The 22,518-nt window shown below is 41.8% G+C and overlaps 2 protein-coding genes across 2 annotated transcripts in view; one reads left to right on the top strand and one right to left on the bottom strand.

Annotated features, from left to right (window-relative positions):
• Nucleotides 1-10,626, bottom strand: part of ermp1 (endoplasmic reticulum metallopeptidase 1) — a 133,434-nt gene extending 122,808 nt beyond the window's left edge. The window contains exons 1-6 of the mRNA XM_078288845.1: nucleotides 10,352-10,626; nucleotides 4,279-4,583; nucleotides 2,047-2,174; nucleotides 1,751-1,856; nucleotides 1,021-1,167; nucleotides 692-784 (exon numbers count right to left, since the gene is read on the bottom strand). Coding sequence (XP_078144971.1) covers nucleotides 692-784; nucleotides 1,021-1,167; nucleotides 1,751-1,856; nucleotides 2,047-2,174; nucleotides 4,279-4,583; nucleotides 10,352-10,626 — 1,054 coding nt within the window. The remainder of the gene's footprint in view (nucleotides 1-691; nucleotides 785-1,020; nucleotides 1,168-1,750; nucleotides 1,857-2,046; nucleotides 2,175-4,278; nucleotides 4,584-10,351) is intronic.
• A 5,136-nt stretch (nucleotides 10,627-15,762) lies between these two features.
• oaz1b (ornithine decarboxylase antizyme 1b) lies at nucleotides 15,763-22,429 on the top strand. The gene is given in 6 exon segments (XM_071914840.2): nucleotides 15,763-15,939; nucleotides 19,559-19,610; nucleotides 19,612-19,698; nucleotides 20,387-20,559; nucleotides 21,016-21,101; nucleotides 21,280-22,429. Coding segments are annotated over 6 exon segments (654 nt in total). The 5' UTR covers nucleotides 15,763-15,814; the 3' UTR covers nucleotides 21,411-22,429.
• Nucleotides 22,430-22,518: the final 89 nt, after the last annotated feature.

Genomic DNA, 22,518 nt, shown 5'->3' with positions numbered 1-22,518 from the left:
TAATAATTCATGCCTTTCTCAGTGGGTTTCCAAAGAGGAGGAGGGGGGTTGGTGTTGGGTGTCCAGGTCAGTCCATAATGTGTCTGAGGTAGCTGCTGAGGGAGACAGGACAGAGACTATTGTCTGACGTTTTTAGTGCTGACTGACTGGACTCTCTGCTAAGTCAAAGCAAAACGAATCAGCAACAAACATAAGTTAAATGAGGACAAGTGCAGCAGTAAAATTCTGTGGTTGGTGTGTGCGTGCATGTGTGTGTGTGTATATATTCCTCAGTTCTCAGAGTGCTGACCAGTCTGACATTGGGCAGTGGAAGGAAAAGGAGAAATGCAGTGTGTCTGTTTGTGTTTGCACATGCACAAGTGTCTGACAGAAAAATGCAGCCCCTCCTCCTTTACAGCGCTGGCAGGTGGTCCCGCTACACCGACCTAGTGCTGCAGTGACCGCTCTCACCTTGACAGACAGACTGACACACCCACCAACTACCAGCTGCTTAATCTATCTGCAATGACTGTTGCAATCACTGGTGCTCATTGGAAGAACACCAAGACACATTCATATGCCAGATATATATGGGATTTGAAGACTGATCTTTCAAAAAGTCATTTTTTGTCATTCCTGTGCACATAAAATGTAGACGATGCCAAGCTGAGCACATCTAGGTACAGGTGTGTGTGTGTGGGTGTGTGTGTACCAGCTCTCTGTATCGAGTCCGTCAGGATCCTGTCGGCGGTGTCGTACTTGGTATGGTAGATGAAACCATTCTCAATGAAAGCCAGATCAATCCCTGTGCAAACACGCAAATACACAGAGAAGGAGATAGACAGATAAATAGCAAAAGAGAAAGAAAAAGACAAAAGAGAAAAACAAAAACAAAAAAGGGAGAAAAGGAAAGAGATAATATGTCAACCTCAAAGCCAAAGTTTATGCTTTGTAGCTCTATCAGGAACTTGTATTATGTTGGACTTGGACACAGACTCCTTGTGTTACTGTCACAGTCCCAGAGACTTTGTTGGGCAGTACCTGGGATGTTACCAAAGTCCCTGTAGATGCGGAAGTCCGTGTCAGAGGGGATGATGCCACTCTGAAAGACCTCCTGTCCCACCACAGAGGCGAAGGGGTGTTTGGCAGCATGGACATAGGCCTGGACAAGCCATGGGTTCTCTGGACCTGGTGGGGGAAAGGAAGGGAGACAATGGGACATTTTACATATCGGTCAGTTATTTCATTTAATTAATCATTCCATGGTCACAGGAGTATTGTCAGGGCACGATGTCTCTGACTCTTTGCTACTGGCTGTATTGCACTCCTTGTAAGTCGCTATGGAGAAGTGCATCAGCTAAATGCCTAAAATGGCAATGAAATCGAAACCTCAGTGAACCATAAATCAGATTGTTAGCAATAGTAGAAGCTTGCCACAAGCTAAATGGCTGGAACAAGGGCAGAACTGGATAGTGATTCCCAGGACTTTGACAGTGTCTCAACTTCAAACAGTCCATCTCCATAACAGGATAAGGGTGTAAAATGTATTTGCAAGCTTTCCCAAGTCCCAAATGCATGTTAGAGCATACACACTTCTATGAAACGAGAACAAAATACTGACAGGCTACACATACAGCATACCCACTAGAAATACACGGGGCACACCTGTGGGGAAGCACGCTAACAAACACACTACTTCCCACAAACAAGACTGGTTTGCCAATCAGCAGCCAAACAGCACACACAAACATACACACACATGGCATGGTACCTGTCTGGAAGACGACCTCCTTGCCCCCAACACCGGCAGCCTCCAAGTTGATGAAGGCTCGCACCTGTTTGGCCCAGGGATGCTGGGTAATAAAACCGTGACTGGCCTGATGGAGGGTTGGAGAGAAAAAGAGAGAGAGAGAGAGAGAGAGAGAGAGAGAGTAACGAACAAACAAACAAACACGAAAGCAAGGAAAGGGAAGATATAAGAATTGGAACTGACAATGCAAAGTGGTGTGGAGAGACAAGTTAAACAGCCATATAAAAGTCCACAGCATCTGTCTCTCTCTATTTTACCTGCAGGACATTTTCCTCAGCCCCGTTAAAGAGGAAGACTACTCCGTGGTGAAGAGGAGTAGACAGGTTGGCTAGAGAATGAAGTACCTCCAGCATCACTGCACAGCTCACTGCATCGTCACTGGCACCTAGGACAGGGGAACGTGTGTGTCAAGGTACTAAAAACCCTCTCATTACAGAACCATGTGAGCTCCTAGCTGCCTTTGCTGGGCTTGGCCTACCTTCTGAGCTCACATGGAGCTATACATACAAAGTTGTGTTGACAAACATGTGATCGTGCACCCACATTCATAGTTTATCTTCACCCATGTAACACGCTACACCCAACTGTCCTGACCCAATGGCAGAGTTCGAGATAAGGAAACATGCCGCTGACAACTCTGATGTACACTCTGATAATACAAATTCACAAATACACAAGAATGAAGTGAGTAGGCGCCATTTAGAATAGCAGCAATTATGTGAAACACGCGTGGAATGCAACAACCTGGGAAAGGCCTGACTTAGTTCCACCTGAAAGCTGAAAGGAAAAAGAGAATAACTGACAGGAATTGAGAGAATGAAAGAAAAGAGCGAGCAGTGGAGGAGGCATGTGACGCAGTAAGATTAGACAGGCTAGTGGTGAGGAACACAGTTTACAACGAGTGAATAAGAAGAAAAGAAGAAAAAAAAACACCCAAAGATCAGAGAGGGAAGCTGAGACAGAGGGAGAGAATCATGTGCTTCGGCTTTTTTGGATTGGACGTGTTAGCAGTGGGGGTGGAGGCTTGTTCACTGGAGGCCTGGGTACCATTCATGCTGCTGTCACTGCCACTTATTGTCGGAGACAGATTAATCTTTGTCCCCCCCCCCCCAAAAAAACAACGCTGTGAGAGTTCAGAAAATGTGATGCACAGATGCATGAATTACAAATCAAAGTATGAAAAGATCACCTGTGCACACTACGGCTTTAAGATGGAAAAAGGAAAAACAGATACTTTCTGGAGTCAATTTTCAATTGATGTAATGAGCACCACTATCCAACCACATTCACGCATACATGCATGTGCACACAAACCTCTTCAATAATGTGTCCAAGACAATGCATTGCCTCTTTTTTTCTTTTCTTTTTCTAAGTAAGTGTTTTGAATTCCTCCAAATCTGAGCACAGGGTTGGTGGGCAGTGGTGTATGTGTGCTTTCCTGTTCCACACCTCTGGGATCAATTTCCTAGCTGGTGGAGCTGCATGTGTGTGTGTGTGTGTGTGTGTGCGTGTGTGTGTGTGTGCGTGTGTGTGTGTGTGTGTGTGTGCATGTGTACTCAGAGAACTTTTCTCTGCAAGGGACTCTAGGGTGTGGAGACCGGAGACCTGTGAAAAATTCCTGAATTAAAACCAGGCAAAAATGTGATGACTGAATACAGCAATGTGCTACCTATCATCAAAAAACAATGTTATTACTGTACAATCTAGATATGATCCCTTTATCCCTCTAAGCACCTTCCTGCTTAAAGCAAAATGTGGTGGTTTGTGGTTGGGTACAAGAAGTGCTCTAGATCACCCTTTTCTAGATTTGCTTGCTTGAGCTGTCACTATGATACACTGAACAAATGTGTGGTCTACCCTACTGTACTGCATTAAATGTGACACAAATATGAGGGTCTTTTGTAGCAAAACAGCTGAGGACTTGTATGTTGGAATTTACACTCATAGAAAATATTCATACACCTGTGTCCTAAAATTTGAATTCACAGAAAAGTGATTTATAGACCTGTGGCTTCAAGAAACTGCATAGGAGGGGCAGAAACAGCCCTGTGTGGCCAATCAGAAAAAACATTTAAAGCCACCACTTCCTGTTTGGTGCTGGCAATCTAAAAACAGTTTTCATCATACAAACATCTCATCATCATTGTATAGATGTCTTCCTCCTTATGGTTTCCAGTGTTTTATCACCAAGTATTTATCATAAGATATTGCTTAGGTAAACGTTGATAGGCAACTAGACACAATACGTTTGATTCTCCTGGAGAGAACTCCTCGCCAATCTCCATTTAAAAATCTGGCAAATTTAATGTTGCCTTGTTTATCAGCAAAAGATACACAGGTCATAGAACATCACTTAAGACATTTTACATATGCTGGAGCAACTGGAAAATGTGGCATACAAGTGAAAATACAATGTATTGGATATAAATCAATGTACCTGTAGATAGATTGGAATTTTAGCCAGTGAGGAAAGAGGTATGTTCTCGTACCTGGACTGTTGGCCACTGTGTCAAAGTGGCAGTTGGCCAGCATCAGATGCTGCGCCCCAGCCTTGGGCTCTAGCTTGACAGCAATGTTGGTGACACGGTCATAGAAACTGGTGAAGCCGCCAAGAAAGTCAATGGAGAAGGAGCCCGTAGGACGCTGTACATCCACTGTAAGCCGGTGGGGGCCCGCTGCACTTTCTACCCTGATGTGCTCAATCTGCTCCAGTAAGTAGTCCACCGTCAGTATTTCATTCTCCTGGCTGCCCACTGGCCGCGGGCCCACGCTGGTTATGCGTTCCAAGTGCCGCCTAGGTTGTGTGTGGGGCAAGGTTGGAAAAGTGATAGATCGAGAAGGAAAGAGAGAGAGGCAGAGACAACATTATGGTCCTGTTAAACTAACAAAAGAGGCCTTAAAATAAGCAGCATGCTTTTTCAATCACAACATAGAACACATCTCCTTCAACCGGAGTCAAATTCCTTGTATGTGTACATACTTGGCCAATAAAGCTGATTCTGATCTTCTTATACTAATTTCTCTGCAGTTCCATGTTACTGTCATTTCACTGCTTCAGACAGTGAATCACTGTGTGTGTGTGTGTGTGTGTGTGTGTGTGTGTGTGTGTGTGTGTGTGTGTGTGAGAGAGAGAGTGAAAGAACTGGATTAAATATCAGGGATGCAAACCCAAAGATGCATTATACCTAGATGGGTCCAGGGGCATGCTCTCCCTGGGAGACGATTTTGAAAAATTTGTGTTTAAAAGCTTTAAAAACTTTTGAGGTTAAGTCAGTGTCATTGCAAAATCATTCTAACAGTAACTTTGGTTCAAAGGATGAACAGCTAAAAAACAAAGGGAATGAGCAGGGGAGGGTTAAAAACATGTATTAACTGTATCACTTAAATAAAACACACATTAAGTCGCTCCAATGAATATTCCCACATTATGTGAATGCAGCATAAAGCCTCTTTCACCAAGAGAGGCGGTGTCATAGAAATGGGGCACAGAAAAAGCGGGGAAAGCAAGACATCAAAGAAATAAACACTAGTCTCAAATCGATGCATTTGAAAACAACCACCCGGCCCCATTTGTTTGAGTCGGTAGAGTGATCTCTATAGACCCGGTGTATCTGACTCCAATCAGATGATCATTACATTTAAATCCTGGTAGCTACAGAATGAATGATGAGCGAGACACAAAGTGAGAGACATCAATGTAGAAAGGGTGAATATGTGTGTGTGTGAACGAAATAACCCAAATATGGAGGGGGCAGGCATCGACAGCCTTATACCATGCCACTAATTCACTTTTCATCACAATTTATCACTATTTCACAGGACAATGACCCTCTATGCTGTTCATCCTTTCAGACTATAAGCCTCCTCAATCAGGATTTGCCTTAACAAGAGAATTTTTAAATATACAGCTGCTTAATAAAAAGTTTTTATTACGCATTTAATCCCACCGGTCAAAATTGTTGCCAAAACTTTTTATTGTCTTGCTTAGGCCTACTTCCTCCAACACCATTGCCTCGAGGCCAACATTTCATTGGATGCAAAGGAGGCCTTTGACTGTGCTGAATGAGATGACCTCTTCTTTACCCTGGGGAAGTTTGGCTTTGGTCCCAACTTGATCTCATGGATCAAGCTCTATGCATCACCTATGGCTTCTGTTCTTACCAATAATCAGTCATCAGAACAGTTTAATCTGTGCAGAGGCATGATACAGGGGTGTCCTTTAAGCCCCCTCTTATTCGCCATTGCTATAGAACCTCTTGCCACAGGTTTGCGGCAGAACGAGAAAATAGAGAAAATTGTGTGGGGAAGCTAGACTTGTAAGGTTTCACTCTATGCTGATGACCTACTCTTCATTACAAGCCCTGAGACTGCACTCCCTAACATTGTCACTCTTTTTTGTTTATTTCTGAATATGAGCTTATTTTACCTTGAATTCTTCCTCCTGACCCTTTGAGAATTTAAATTTACCACGATCCCACTTCTTCCACCATTTATAGGGACCAAACTGAACAAATTCCCAGATTTTCCTTCATCGCCACCCAAACCAAACTTGGATCCCATCTTCTCTTTGCTCTTGCATTCATGCCTATAAGGAAAATTACCATATCATATGACTACATCACCTCTATTAGTATACCTCCTTTAACTATTGGAAAGCAACACTGGAAAACAAGCTAGGTTTTGATATTCTGAATGATATTTGGAACAATGCCCTAGAGTGTGTACACTCATCTATTTCTGCGTGACAGTCTCACCCAGTTCTGATGCATTACAAAAGTGCATTGGTTACACTTTTCTAAAGCACTGGCACAGACACAGACCCCTTATGTGATAGATGAAAAACTGCGCCGGCAACATTACATCACATTTTCGGGGGGTGCACCAAAATGGAACGGTTCTGGGCTACATTTTCCAAGATTTTCAACAGACCTTACACTCCTTGCCCTCTTAATGACATCTTTGGGGTCACCAGAGAATATATCCACAACATCACATCAACGCAAGGCTCCAACATTTTCCTCTCTATTGGTGGTTGATATTATTCAACTAGAAGAAAGGTGTTTCACCCACCCTTAATTAGGAATATCATGTTAATCTCAAACTAGAAAAGATCAGAGATACAGTTAACTGTACCCTACAGAACATAACATCAACCTACAAGATTTAGGATCATTTTGTTGATGTAAAACAGTTAGATTATCCCGAACTATCCCGACTGATTTTTATTTCTTTTACTTTTTCTTTTTGTTCTTAATCTTTCTGTCTTCTTTTGTTTTTTTTCATTTGTACTAGTATAATAATGTATTACTTTGTTTATTCATAACCTATGGTTTTATGAAGCCTCAGATTCTGTGCACTGAATGTCATACTGTCTCACTCTTATTGTGTTCAGACATACTTTCACTACAAGCTGAATTTTGATCACAACTGAATCTGATATCAGTGAAGGAATATCACAAAACTAACATAGTAACAAGTAGGCTACATCAAGTACATATGACAGGGACTTTGACACAAGTTGACAGTGCAACACATGCAAAAGGCAAGATTATAAAATCAGTCTACATATACAGTCAGTATTCTATGATAATGTGCATCTGGGCAGGACGACAAAACATGTTTGCAGCTGTAGAGTGATGGTAATTGTCCAGAAGTTCACCGAAACAGTGTACAGTGGGATAGTTATACTCAGTAAAGCAGTTTGAAAAGCAACAATTAACCTCTGAGAACTTTGTAACATGGACATAATTCCTAAGGCTAAAATAACATAGTACCAACATTATAAGTATTGCATGATTATGTAAACAATGCTGGGTAGCAAATAATAATTACTAAATACAATAGACTAAACAGTAACAATAAGCATTACTGTCAACTACATGGAGGGGCTGCCAGAGCCAAGAGACTATGTGGGTGTATCATGGACGAGTCTTTGGAGGGTTGGTTAAGCAGGGTGACAGCTTTTTGAAAGCAGCTCTTGAAGTGACACGTGGTCTTGGACTTCAGTGACCGGTAGGGTCTCCCAGGGGAAAGTTTTCTGGAGCGGGTGGTTGCCCATGCAGGGTCTGTGGCAGCCCTTCCTGCCCCTTTCTTCACACTGGCATTATGACCAATCACCCACTCTGTGGTGCAGACAATACATTGTACCTTCTTGGAAAACAGACATAGAACCAGACTGTGATGGAGGGTGTTAGGATTCTTTTGATTACTGGCTGGTAAAAGTGGACCAGGATTGGTTGTGTTAACTTTCTCAGCTACTGCAAGAATAAATTCCTTAATTGGGATTTCTTGATTAAGCAGGAGAGGCTCACATCCCAGTAGAAGGTGTCTGTGAGGGTGGATCCTTGGACCTTGGAAGTTCCCAGTGGAGTCATTCAGGGAGTGATCAGTAGATGGGTTCCTTCAGGAATCAATCCACATCTCCAGAGTTTTGAGTGTGTTCTGCTACAGGTTGTTGGCAGCACAGCATGATGCAAGACTGTCCATACAGGGACTCATTATTCTTGGTGATGAGGCCCACCAGAGTAGAGTCATTCACAAAACAGGTAAACAGTGGACATGTTGTCCCCCATGAATGATGAAGAGTTGTAGTAAGACAATAAGTAGAAATGTTACTATTTTTCGATTGATATAAAGACAATTAAACAAATGTTGTGGCGCCGCCCTTAGGCCAATCTGTACAATTTTGAAAATGCCAGAATGTCACCTACATTTCGGCTAAATCCAATCAACAATGTCCGATATATTGTGCATGACATACAGACAATTAAACGTTAAAGTGCCTCCCTCAAGCCAATTAATGTAATTTTGAAAATGCTGAAATGACACACATCATTATCCAAAGTCTTGTCAAAATCAGTGGTGTCCCAGATATTGTGCGTGATGGACAGAAAGGCATACGGACCAGGGCCGATCTATAGTCCCTTCCCTAATTTCATCATGGGGGACAATTAAGACAGTTGGCCAGACACATGGCTAGAGATACTTGCTCTAAGCCCTCATGTTACACTTCAGCTCTTCAAAACAGCCACCAATTAATTTCAGTGAAGATTGTAGTGTTGCTGGTGATATAAGTCCCATCCCCACCTACACCTATTATGCTGTAGCTTCAGTATGGCATCAAACCATCACACTATCACAGTGATGAAAATTAGTAATTTACTATGATGGGCCATCCATAAACCTTTAAAAACCCTCACTATCCTAAAATATTATGAATGTGACCCTCTGCAGTACTTCCCAACTCCTACCTTTGGAGAGCTTCAATTCAAAAGCAAAACTCACATTTAGTAAAACCTCATTTGAGTGTCACACACACTGAGTGTCCAGATATGGGGAAATCACATGAGAATGTATGGGTGTGATTAGGAAGCTTGTCTTTCACAACTGACGTCCTACAATAGCTTCCACACCACTATAGTGTCTTTACCTACATGTCAGAGGAGCTGCCCTACAGCTATGAGAGCGGTACATTATCATGACAATATCTCACTGTGGACATGGTAATGATCTCTCTCTCAGGGTATCTGCAGGTTTCAGAAAGCCAAATTTAAGACATTTTTATTCTACCTGGAATTGAATAGTATGAAAGAAAGAAAGAAAGAAAGACGGCAAAGGAGACACCCAATGAAAGATCTGAACTGGGCCTATTATTACAGTATTAGAAAATGGATAATTAATTGCCATGGCACTGTCTGGACATGAAAACCAATTGTGTTTAGTAAAGCAGATATGATGAGTGGTCATGCAGTGCAAAGCCTGTCATTGCATGGTGAAAAAATAAGACATATATTAGCTGTATTTAAGACCTTTGAATACTTTTTTCTCCAGACTTTTTCCAGATTGAACCAGATTGATACCATGTCTCTATTATGGAATTAAAATAATAAATAATCTCTCTATGCAAAGTAGCTAATGTCAGAGCTCAGACGAAGTAGGAGGAGAATGATAACCATGTTTGTATTTTGATGACCAAGTCACAACAGGGAACATCGGTGCAGCATATGTGCGGTTCTGGTTCTTACTCGCTGGTTTGAACAGTCGCACAAGAAGACTGTTTCCAATATAAAATAATGAACACAGGTTTAGGGGGGAGATATGTGTAGGTATCCTGAAACAACAAAGCGGTGCCATATAATTTTGAAGACTTTGAACTGTTGCTTTCTTTCGGGTGATTTACAACCGTCTATACGGCATTGCTGTGCGTTTATATTCAGGTCTGGATTTGCAAAAGAATAATCAAAGCCACGATTTTGACCTTAGGAGCTCAGAGCCGTAATCCCTACTGATAACAAAGCATGCCCGACTTACTTATGAATAAAATACTGTAGCCGTCTCTCCTCTCCTGCCCCAACTTCTAACCGTTACACACCTTAAACACCTGACTGACCTGAAACAAGTTACCTCGGCGGAGGGGAGGGGACACCCGGTAGTCGTTTCTAGGCGGGTCTGTTAGGCTACCGGACTGGAGGAAAGGTTATAGGGCTCTCCGGTGAGGCGGTTAGCAAAGACATGTAAAATATATGGAAGTGAGGATCCGTTAGTAAGCGGACACAAACTCACCTGGCCCTCACTGCGTTGAACTCGCCAGTCGACTTTCCAATGACGAGCTGCTGTAACGACAAATGCACGAGTCCCCATAGCACCAAAATAAATACAAACACCAAGGAAGCTGCCGCCGCTTCCCGCAGCAGGTACAGGCTCACTTCGGGCTTCTTCTTCGGGTCACTGCTGTAGCCGTTGTTCCCGCACTGGACCCGGGGGTCGTCGTTACCTTGCGATACGTTATTTTCTGTCCCAAAGGCTTTTATTCTCCTGATAGTGGTGTCGCTCTCCATCTTTGCCAGTGGTACATCAGCTGCAAGCGTCGCTCAGGCGTCGCTTTTCAGAGCAGCCGACGGAGCACGCTGAGGGACAAACTTGTCTCGCGTTCAGGAAGCGGACGGCCGCGGTGGGCAATAAAAAAGCGAACCGTCAGCGTGCCTATTACAAACGTGTACAAAACATTGTGTCACCACCCTTTTGGCTGGTTTAAGTAAAAATAAATAAATAAATAAATAGTTTACTTATTAATTATTAAAAGTTAATAAACAGTGAGTCAATTTAATCAGTGACACTATAGCATATATTGGCTAGGTAAAGAGTAGTTGAGTTGTACACGCCACTGTTTTAGGACTTTCCAATGTTTGCTATTTCTGAGAAAGCGTTGAGACGCCAAAGGCCATTACCTTTAACCTAGAAATACAGAAAGATTTAGCTTCCGGATCCTAATGATGTAACTGACTCGGATTCTAGTTCCCCAAAGTTAACTGACTCTGGCACATAATAGGCATATCATTTTCAAAGCAATCAATCCCATATATTCCGCACTCTGTACCAATTCTTGCTTCAAAGAACTGTAGGCCTAAGTGTCAGCATATTCTTCAAAGTAGGCTAATGGACTTTAAATCACTTTATAGAGACGTTTAACTCTAAAATAAGATCAAAACTCAAGCTACACTCACTACAAACGATGACAAAACATCTCTGTGCTCTGATATCAAAGCCCCTTGGAGAGTTTGTTAGTGTGACTGGAGGGAAAATGGGACATGTGATAAGGGATGTAAGGGAGACTGAGTGTGGATAGGTGAAAGATGGTTCAAATTATTAAATATCGTTCAAATCAACTATTTAAATTGTTAACACACACCTCAAAGTGCATGTCTAGAACAAGTGGGTGCCAAGTGGGAACAGAAGATCAAGTAAGAAAAGGATGAAAAACATCTGAAATACTCAAGATGCAGCAAATTTATTCAAGCAGCAAGTGACCTTTTGAGCAACAGCTGCTGTTAAAGAACTGTTAAATTACACTCAGCAGACAAGGATTTGTTTTTACTTCTCCTGCTGTTTTAACTGATCACAGATTGTATCACTGATCCATAGCATCCTGCTTCCATTTTATTTTTCTGGATGTGTTTTATTCTTCCATTGTCCTACCATAAGAACTACTATTTTTGTGGTTTTATTTTGTTTAACTTTTATATAATTTATTGTTATGTCTCTCCATCATTCTTTTAATATTGTTGCATTGTTGTAAAGTGTACTGAGACACCCTAGTGTGATATTGCACGTTAAATAAACTTTGATTGACTTGATTTGACTGATAATAAAAACAGTTTTTATCCAATAAAATATGAATAGCAACCATTTAATTTTAACTTATAGGTGAAAGAGATGCCTATTGATTGACAGCTCTTAGTAGTCGTCACATCAGCGTGTTTTTTGATCAGAATATCAACATTTGGAGGAACAAACTCTTATGAGATTGTCATGATATTACTGGGATTTGAGTTCAGTTTCTGAGGTTTCCTGAAAAAACCCAGGAGGCCTATCTTCATTCATTCATTCATTCTTTCTTTCTTTCTTTCTTTCTTTTTTGAAAGAAAAAAATCTTCTGATTTCCTATTGTTTTAATGTCTAATATTACACTGTCCCAAGTGTAATTAGCCTATAGAGATAGCAAGGAAATATATTTAGAAATAGAAGAATTTGTTTTGGCTACAGTGTGGTAGCCTTAAGGTCACAGACATTACCATATGAAAAACAAATCACATATGCCTAGGCGTATACTTCAGAATATGTTCAAAGAAGTGTTTAAAAAATGATTTGTACTTGTAGATGACATTCACTGGAAATAAAGGCTATTTTGGACATTGGAAGTAGCCTATACATGTTCTTCCAGTGGACTGATGACAACATATGGGCCTACTTGCTTGGCCCAAATATATTTTGAATGATCATCATCCATGTCACCTACATGAACACTTTTTTTTTTTTTTTAATCATTTTTGACCTTTTTTATTATTATATCATATGGGGTTAACAGCTAGTTCACAAACTGTCTGCAAAACAATACCAACATTTTACACAAACCATATAGGCGATATAAGTATATAACCGAGATCATGAACACGATGTATGGCAACTCGCGATGTGGAAAGTGATTTTTTCATCAATAAGCCTCTGACACTGGTGGTGTGTGTTGATATGTTGATAGCGTTATTGTCCCGTGTTGCTTCTTGTGTAGCCTGCTGCTTTGTCGCCACCCTGTGGAGTTACGGTGGGTGAAGCAGGCAGCACCCAATTATGCTGACTGTCCCTATCACCTAGGCTACCTGTTTTTAGAGACTTGGGTAAAGTTGTAGTAAGCGCTCACCCCCATCTGTTGCTTTACTTTTTACTTTTTTTTTTCTTTTTACTTTTAATAGTTTTTGAGAGTATTGTTCCAAATTGTCCGAGTCTAAATTTGACACCCAATTTAGGGAATTCTTCAAGATGTTTTAAACCTATTTCACTGAGCTGAGGATGGAGATTTCAAAAGTTTAACATCTTTGCCAAAATGAAGGCTCTTAAATCCAATCCATTAACACAGGCTACAAGAACTAATAGCCCACCCTGTAGAGAGTCTGTTAACATTTTAAATGGAATTGATAGTGAATTTACTCACATTAAACCCACCCCCAACAACCTGGCAAATTAGTCAGTTAATCACTTCGGTGGTCATTTTTAAAACCGGGATGAAGTTTGGCAGCAAGACGACCTTCAGTGGGCATACTGAAAGCGTTTCTGCCTGTCTCTTTGTTGGAAGTTTTCTCTGTCCTTGGTACTTTTCCATTAACGCCCCCGTGTAGCTACACTGCCGTTGGCCTAGCCAACATTACGTAGCGCTTGTTTTCTCGGCTCGGCTCCGGCTTGGTACGGTCTAAAGGGGATACGCCGAAAGGACACGTTGTGTTTGACAGTAAAATTAATTGTATGATACACGTATTTTAATGATGGCGTTCATGTCTCTACTCGAGGTTTCTATCGCCGTTGTATTGTGGTCACGGTTCAGGGACAGACGTGATGTTGGGTGAATGTTACGGTACATGTCCTTTACAAGTATCTTATCTAGACACGGATGCTTCTAGCCAGCGTTAGCTCATTAGCAGAACCGTGAAGCTAGCCACAATCTCATTCCCAGGTTCTGCTGTGAAAATGTATTTCCCTTTCAAAATAAAAGCCACGCACCTCTGAGGTCAAGTCTCCAAGGAAGGAGTGCAGGAATGTTGCACTAATGTCCAAACAACACGCAAACCTAATATAGCAGTGAACGTGCTAAATATCGAGTTAATGACTTTGGTGGTCTAGTTTAAAGTTTACCTATAGAATGGGTTTACATTGTCTCATTAATCACAGTTTTCAGACCAAGCCTGCAGAACCAGGACTGACTGCTGTGTTAATACGTTACATCTTGTTGGCAGAGCAGACTGCAGGCTCTTGACTCACACACCCAAAATGCCTATCCTAAATGTGGAAGGAATAAGCTGCAGTAAAAAGGCTGTGAGACTGCATGTATCTGTTATGAGTGGAGGATTCCCTTGTGAAAAGGTGTTACGGCTGCAGAAATCCAACTGTAATTAGCATGAATTGTGGTATCATTGGCATTGTGGCCAAGCAACAAAAAATATGACCATTCCAAATAAGGCTTAACATATAAAACCACCGCATTACAGTGTTTCAGAGCATGGTGGTCTGGCACCAGACACAAAAACACAAACAGTCGATGATTTGCTGCCTAAAAAATAGCTTTGATCCATAGAATAATGGCTATGCAACATCAGTCTTAGGTGCTATGTGTATCGTTTTTAAACATCAATATCATTGATGGTTATAATCAAATGATAGCTACAGCCAATGAGCTGTGTATATGATAAAGCACCATATTGGTAGGAAACGCATGTGACATCATGGGAATACTATGTATAATTTGCCATAACCAAATGAGACCATCGTGGAGACAGTTGGCAGCCTCTCTCTCATACCAGTGGTATTGTTATTGGATAGTGTTTCTCAAAATTAAGAGCACATTTCCCATAAACCCTGTGGTTAACACCCTATTGTAATCATTTGGCTACAAAACACTTGGATTATGCTGCACAAGCTGTTGACGGACATTTTATGCTTTTTTTTGGAGCTGTAAAAAATGTCCCTGTTAACTTCAATAGTTTGGGAGAAGCCTGAGATGGAACCACAGGGATTAACTCGCTGTGTGTTTGGTGGTCCTACAAACTTTAATGGGGTTTCAACTGACATGAGGTAAGTCGATAACTGAATTTTCATTTTGGGTTGAACTATTCCTGAACAGTCTTTTGTTTAATCTGTGTTGACCTTTTCCATGGAGGCCTGGTTCAGGAATCTGAGCATGAATAAAAAAAAACGCTAATAACACTGTTAAGGAGGCTGGTAAAATCACTGGCACTCAGCTGACCACCTTCAGTGATATATATACCCTACTCTGCAGACCACAGAGCATCTACCATCATCCACCATTCTGGACTACATGGATCATCGTCTCCACAGGGAATTTGAACTTTTCCCTTCAGGCCGTAGGTTTAGGCAACCTTTGGCTAAGATCAATAGACTTAAAAGCTCCTTCAACCCTGGTGCAATAAATATGCTAAATCTGCATAATCAGTCTCTCCCCTCTTCACAATGTTAGAAAATGTTTCCTTGTTGTATTTACTATCTGTATACGCTATTGTCTTATGTATTCCTGTTTTTAATTGTCTCTTGCTGTAAACTGAATATTCAGTCAGAAAATATTTTCCAATGTGTTGCTTTAACTTTTACTGGAAACCAGATGTAATTTGTGCCGAGTGATTCACCACACCAGTAGGCCAAAACAATCTGTCAGTCAGTGGAGATTTGTATCCCAACAAATGATTTTGTCAAACTTGCTATCACAGTTTTTATTATTTTATTGTTGTGATGAACTTATTATAAAATTGAAATGTTATAATGCATTGCCAAAAAGATAAATATCCTCCTAGCTCTCTGACTTTTATTTCGAAGTTCCAGTACGAAGGCTAACCGGAAGTGTGTTGCTCTCATTGTGCGCAGCTTGACACTGCTCTAATCTACCCAGCTACCGACTCGCGGACGGATCATTCCCCAGCCGACCATAGCAGAGAGCAGTCAGCCCGTCGTGTCTCTATCCGAGGCCGGATGGTAAAATCCAACCTCCAGCGGATCCTAAACAGTCATTGCTTTGCTCGCGAAAAAGAAGGAAAACACCAATCTCTTACTACCATGGCGGACTTAAGTAGTAGTATCTGTGACATGATTGGCAAGTAAGTAAACGATGAAAAAATATCCAAGCTAGCTAACGCGTTAACGCTAGCTTTGCTAACTGAGGTGTGGGGGATGGGGAGCTGAAGCTAAGCTAGCGCCAGTTAGCTAGCAGCTACGGAAGAGCTGAAGCAGAAGAACGCACGAACGCATTTAACTGTTCTGTTGATGCTCGGTCATTTCTATCGACTTAACTACATCATTCTCTCTTCGGTTTTAACTTTTTCGACAGGCTCAGATATATTTAAAACATTTCTCCTCTAAAATTGACGATCTGGCTGGATTGTAAACGTCCACTGGCCCGTGAGATGAGTCGCGTAACATTAGCATCGAACATCGTCGGAGAACCGCATTTAACTGCGTCAGCTAGCCAACATTTCAGTTGTGTTTTAATCGTTTTCACGAGACACACAGCTGACACAAAGACATTGGTTTAATCAGACGGCTAGGTTTTGTGTCTGTCTAATGTAACTTACTGGCTATCGCAAACTAAAAACAGACATGTGATTCATCTTAAACCTCATTTTAGAACGATTTTCTCCGGGATCTTATTATCGCTAGTCCATTTAAAGACCCAGCTGACTTCCCTTACGCAGCAAAATTGTCAACGCCAGCTAATGCCAGTCCTCTCTGGAACAAAACTAGCCACCTAACGTTAATTATAACAACTATACGGCACAAAATATAGTGGCCCCGGGGAATGCTTTGGTCTGTGTATAACGCCTAACCAATCTTCCAGACCATCACCACGTTAAAAAACGCCATTTAACGACTGGTTGTACTGCGACGGTTATCCTAAATTTAAGCTAGTTTGGGTAGTCGACGACCCGCGTGTTTAGTAGTCTTGGTGTAACCGTTTTATCATCTTAACGCCAGCAGATGTTCTCGTTCATCAGATGTAGATTTGGTTTAGGCCGTGGCCCACACCCATCTGTTGGGTGGCCCCGCGCACGTTGTCAGGTGCTGTTTGTGCACGTTTTGTAGTACAGCAGTTACTAATGGCTGCCACAGCCTGCTGGTGTTTACTCTGACCAGGGACCGGTTATACATGGTGAAAGCGGTTAACTATCTCGCAGGACAGGGGAAACCAGCAGGGCTCGTTGTACCCAAGGACCGACTGGTTCAATACTTCTGTCGTGAGCCTCTCGGTTTCAGGTTCCTGTCGGGCTGTTACGCAACTCGAGGTTTACTGCCACGGGCCTCGTAACATCAGATGTCACCGCCGGGTAGAAAAGATGCCCGAGTTGTCGCTGTACGGACCCATTGTAGATGTCGAGGAAGATGGGCTGATAGGGTCCTACGGCAGGGATGGGCACCCATGGGTGACGGAGGGCCGAGAACCTGCAGGTTTTCATTCCAACCAAACACTACAGCAGCTGATTTCACTGGTGAGGTTGTGTGGATCACAGAAATCAGCTGCTGTAGTGTTTGGTTGGACTGAAAACCTGCAGACTCTGTGCCCTCCATCACCCATGGGTGCCCATCCCTAACATAAGGCAAACAACCACCAATAAAAACAATAATGAATTCGAATTGAATTGCCCTCCATTACATCCCTGAGTGTAACAATAAAATAAATATAATACATGATATATGTATTTAACGTTTGCTTTATTTTGCAAGCAGTTGTAACCGTTGTTTTGGTGATGTTAGGACTTGACTGTGGTGACGTTAGCCAAAGGTAAAGTACATAAAAAACACTTAAACAAATGGGTTTTAACAGCACAGGTGAATGGCCATGAAAATAAGATAGCACTTTATTAATCCCCTTGGGGGGGGGGGGGGGAACCTCTGATGTCAATGTGTCTAGTCTAAAATTGAATTAGGTGATCTGTTATACAGGTAAATTTGAGGCAAGGATAGGTATTAAATGCAGAATTGAAGAAGAGAAATTCTCTGTGGCTTTGTGCCTTTTGGAGTAAATATTTCTGGTCTGTTGCCCACCACCACATCCTCTACTGGGGTAAAACCCTCTGTTACACCTCAGTAAATATAGTCAATGTCGCTGTTTCTGGAGACATAAAGGGTAAATAATTTGAAAATGCTGCCAGGCCATTTGCTGTAACACAAATGGTGTAACTTGTTGTGTAGGCCTATTGAGTATTAAATGGTACTGACTGGGATCAAGTTTACAACTTGAAAATGCTGTTTGGTTTGCAGTATTGAATATCTTCACATTTTACTGCAGATAACCCAAGAACAGAAACAAAGGCAGGAAACATTTTGCTCCCTGAGAAGATAATTTTTTACCTAGAGTGGACATTGTGCCACAGACAGCTCTACTATAATGAATAAACGTTATTATGGCAGAGATCGGAAGTGTTTTTGCTGTTTACCCGTCCTTGTGATTTACATGATGAACAGTAAACAACACCAAGGCGACTTTGTCCTATAAAACAGTGGACCGGAAGTCCAGAGAACAGCTGCAGCGCACTCTGCTGTGCAAACAAGACATTACAGCACCACGCTCTCACTGAAAATACAACTGGCAACAATAAAATACAGTTTACTTGCAACAATAAAGTGCAACATAACTGAAGAATGGTCATTCACATTTCTGGACAAATGAAGCCTGCCAAAAGGATGCGCATATAAACAGTTAGCACAACCAATATTAAAAACAGATTAAAAATTGGGTTGTCAAAACACAAAGAATAGTTTTTTTGTACCAAAACTCAAAGTGCAATTCCTACAGGAAATTTAAAACACCAAATTATACGAAGAAGCTTCAAATGTAAGAGCGATACAACTTCTGAACAAATTAGCATGAGCAACCCAGCGACACCGTTCTTCTACAGTGCTGCTATGGATTACCCAAAGTTCCCGTACAACTTTGGTAACATCTGTCAGACGCTCCCTCTTTTTGACAGTCGTCACATGGTAGATGTGGCTTTGGTTTCACACGCCACATGGTTGTTCGGCCGGCCTCACATTGGTGTCAGGTGAACTGTAAGCTAACGATGCTAATGGTACAGTAACACAACTCCAGTCCAAGCATGATACGCACCTAAACCCTGTGTTTACATTTGTAAATTATGAAAGTATTTGCCATCATCTCTCAGAGGTTTGGTCAGGTCTTGGATGGTCGTGGTTTTGATCTTCCCTACTTTTGACGTTCGTGACCTTTCACACTGCTAATTTCATGCCAAAGTAGTCAGTTTAAGACTCTTCATACCTGAATGGCTATGCCCAGGTTTTTGCAAAGGAACTGTAATTAACTTGTTGTTTGTGCTCATTGTGTGATGAGAATATTGTAGCTAGTTTCACTACTGTGTTCCCATTCTGTACGTTTTTATGGTGTATCTGAAAACTTAAGCACACTTTATGGACGGTACAAGCTAGCAAACATAATCCCAAATGAGTGAGCAGATGCAGCACTGTATTGCACTGCATACCACACACACACATCAAAAAAGTCTGTGTATTCCTTTTAAAGAACACATGAATTGTTATAATGCGGAAAACCTCTTTTTCGACTCACTAATTTTTGACAAAGTGACCTGTGGATTGTGAATTTTTTTTTTTGCTGCGTGACTCTCTATGTATCCCAGTTGACCGTCAGTGGGAGTAAAGACGAGTCACGGTCGTGTTTTAATGTCCGTCTCTCTCTCCCCCTCCCAGCCTGTCCCTGCACTGTAGTAGTACCCGCGGCCCGGGGCCTCTGTGGTGCTCCTGATGCCCCTCTCCCACCCCTGAAGATCCCAGGTGGGCGAGGGAATGGTACACGGGATCACACTCCTTCAGCTCGGCCGCTCTACTCAGTGAGTCTGCAAACACACACACAGCCTTTTTGTTGTGATTTAGCCAGAAGAGCTGCAGTACAGAAACGGAAACAAGGGCAGGATGTCGTTTCAGGTAGTTTTAATCAAAAGGAGGAAAGTTGTATCACCAGCACGCTTCAAAGTGAGGAACTTCTCCTGCTTTGCTGTAACCACACTTCCTGTCATGTGACCCAGTGTCATAGTTGTTTATTTACACAGCAGAGGAAGGCACACAAGAGCGACCGTGTTGTTTGATTCATTCATCAGAGTTCAGCCTTGACATTCTACTTTTGACAATGATATAATGTCACTGCAGTATCATCAGACCCCCGGGTTTCTTTCAAATTCCAAAACATTTATTGAGTCTGTAGGTTGCTCTGCTCAACTTGAGAAACAGGCAATGCATGGCAAGTCAAGCTAATTTATGTATATAGCCCTTCATCACAAGCATGTCTTAAAGGACTTTACAGAGAATGAGCCTACCTACATCTAAATAATCAACAATCATCAACAGAGCAAAATGGTGCAGAACAGTATGCAACAAAATAAAACACAACAGCATGTGTCTTTCCTGTCTCTCTCCACTTATATCTGTATAAAAAAAGGTAAAATGGCCAAAAAAATAATCTTTAAAAAGAAAAAAACTCAACTACTGTTTTCAAAACGCATTATTTGTCTGTTTTTCCAGGACAGGAAGTTGACCGTGACGGAGGAGCCAGCAGGGAATGGTCGCCCCGGGATACTCCACTTCCAAAGCCGTCCCACTGTTACCAAGGCGATACAGTGGGATGCCGTGCTGAGCAGCAGCGCGCTCTATGTGGAGATACCGCTTGACCCCCTTCCCGAAGGCAGCAAGGAGAGGTGAGAGGGGCGGGACAGACGCTGAGGGCATGAAGTGTAGCGGCAGGTTTTGTGACGGGAGACCGGAGCCTTGTGAAACCATAGCTAGTAAAGGCAATATCATAACGATAAATATATAATGGTAACAATAAAATTTGACTTGTTTTACAAACAAGTAAATGCCACATATGACTTAAAGACGGTGTTACAGAAGAATAAAACAGGCAATTGCAATGAGAATAAAACAAGTAAAAAGAGAATTATGTAAGAGTCGGTCTGGAAATCTGTTTTTAAAACCTCTGAGATGAAGCGACGAGCCAGACAAAGTGGAGCCTTGAAAATATTCAGTAAAATCTTTTCAGTGTTATTTGAATTTTACTTGCATGTATGTGCCTGAGATCCAGTAAATGTCCCAGTGTGTTTAGGTGTCCGTTTTCCCTTTTCAAACCGAAGCCTCCTTCTGCTCTCCCCCTGCAGCTTCGCGGCTCTCCTGGAGTATGCTGAAGAACATCTGAAAGTTGTTAGCGTGTTTGTCTGCTTTTACAAGAACAGAGATGATCGTGGTACGTGCTAACAGCCCTGTTTTCCCCACACTCTTACAGGCCAACACACTTTTTTTCATTCCAAACACCCAGACAGCTTCGATAGCTTTACAAGTGAAGGAAAATGTCATGTTTGGCTTGCGTGTTGTGGCTCGTTCTGCACCTAAACGTCTCCATGTCTCCTCCCTTGACCTTACAGCTAAACTGGTGCGTACGTTCAGTTTCCTGGGCTTTGAGATTGTGAAACCGGGCCATGCCCTCGTCCCGCCTCGACCCGACGTTTTCTTCATGGCCTACAATTTCGACAGGGACTCCTCTGATGAGGAGTAGCTCTCCGGACAACCCCTCCACTCCTCCTTTCCTCCCTTCCTCCCTTTTCCCTCCCTGATTCTATTCATCCATCCCTCCATCCCGTCCCAGCTCACCCATACTCCACCTCCTCTGTTGAACCCTCGGTTGTTGTGACCCATCCACAAACACCCGCCCCCCCATGCTTTTTGTGTTCCAGGGAATAGTTTAGATGTGCATTTTCCTATTTCACCTGTCTATCTCTATGTATCTTTATTATACTGTTTTCATTTAAGATTAATTGGTATTTTTTTGTCACTTAAGAAAGAGGGAACCTTTGTTTTTGGACGTATGATGAGCATATTGCAATTTTCATAGCTATCAATCAAGGTCTTGTATTATTTTACATTCTTGACTTGTATTTTGTTGATATTTCTTTTAATGATAGACTTAAGGAGGAGGATTCTTCATTTCTTGAATGTACAACAAAAAGGTCATCAGGTTTACGCTCGGGTACTCCAGCTTTCATTTGATTGGCTAAAGATCGACATCAAATTTGTCCCACGTTTTTTCTGTCCAATTCGAGTTACAGACGTGTTTCAATGGGACCAGTTTTATTCTATAGCACTAATGTCCTCTTAAAAGTATTAAGATTTTGCGAAATGTGTTGCTTTTTAGCAACAACCCCAATAATTGGTACTTCACAGCTGGATAGAAATCCCCTTAGACTAGCAAGGTGAGGCGGAGTGCAAAGACGAATGCTGTTGCATGTGACTTCAATTTCAAGTTTAAGATGCTATCGAGTGTGTTGGTACAAAGTGAAAGGAAAGTGAATAATCCAAAGTGCTTTTGCTTCTTTCTGTCATGTATACCTGACATTATCGTAGTATTTTGTTTTGGAGGATGAAAAAAAATTGCTGTGGTGTTCTGATTGGATTTTCTTTTTTGGACTAGCATTCCTTTTTAACTTTTTTTTTTTCATAATAGTAATGAGTTTGTTGTTCACCTGCATAGTGGTACCTGTTGTGCTTCTGTGATAATAAAACAAAAAATCCTTTGTCTTTTATCAGTATTTACTTACACTCACCCGCTCATTTCAGAACCGCACCAATACATTCACATCCGAAGTGTCTTTACCTGGGAGCAAAAT

The sequence above is a fragment of the Centroberyx gerrardi genome, chromosome 2 (genome assembly GCF_048128805.1).
Source record: "Centroberyx gerrardi isolate f3 chromosome 2, fCenGer3.hap1.cur.20231027, whole genome shotgun sequence".
NCBI classification, from domain to species: Eukaryota; Metazoa; Chordata; class Actinopteri; order Beryciformes; family Berycidae; genus Centroberyx; species Centroberyx gerrardi.
The sequence above is the reverse complement of the archived record's forward strand: the minus strand, read 5'-3'. Positions and strand labels throughout refer to the sequence as shown.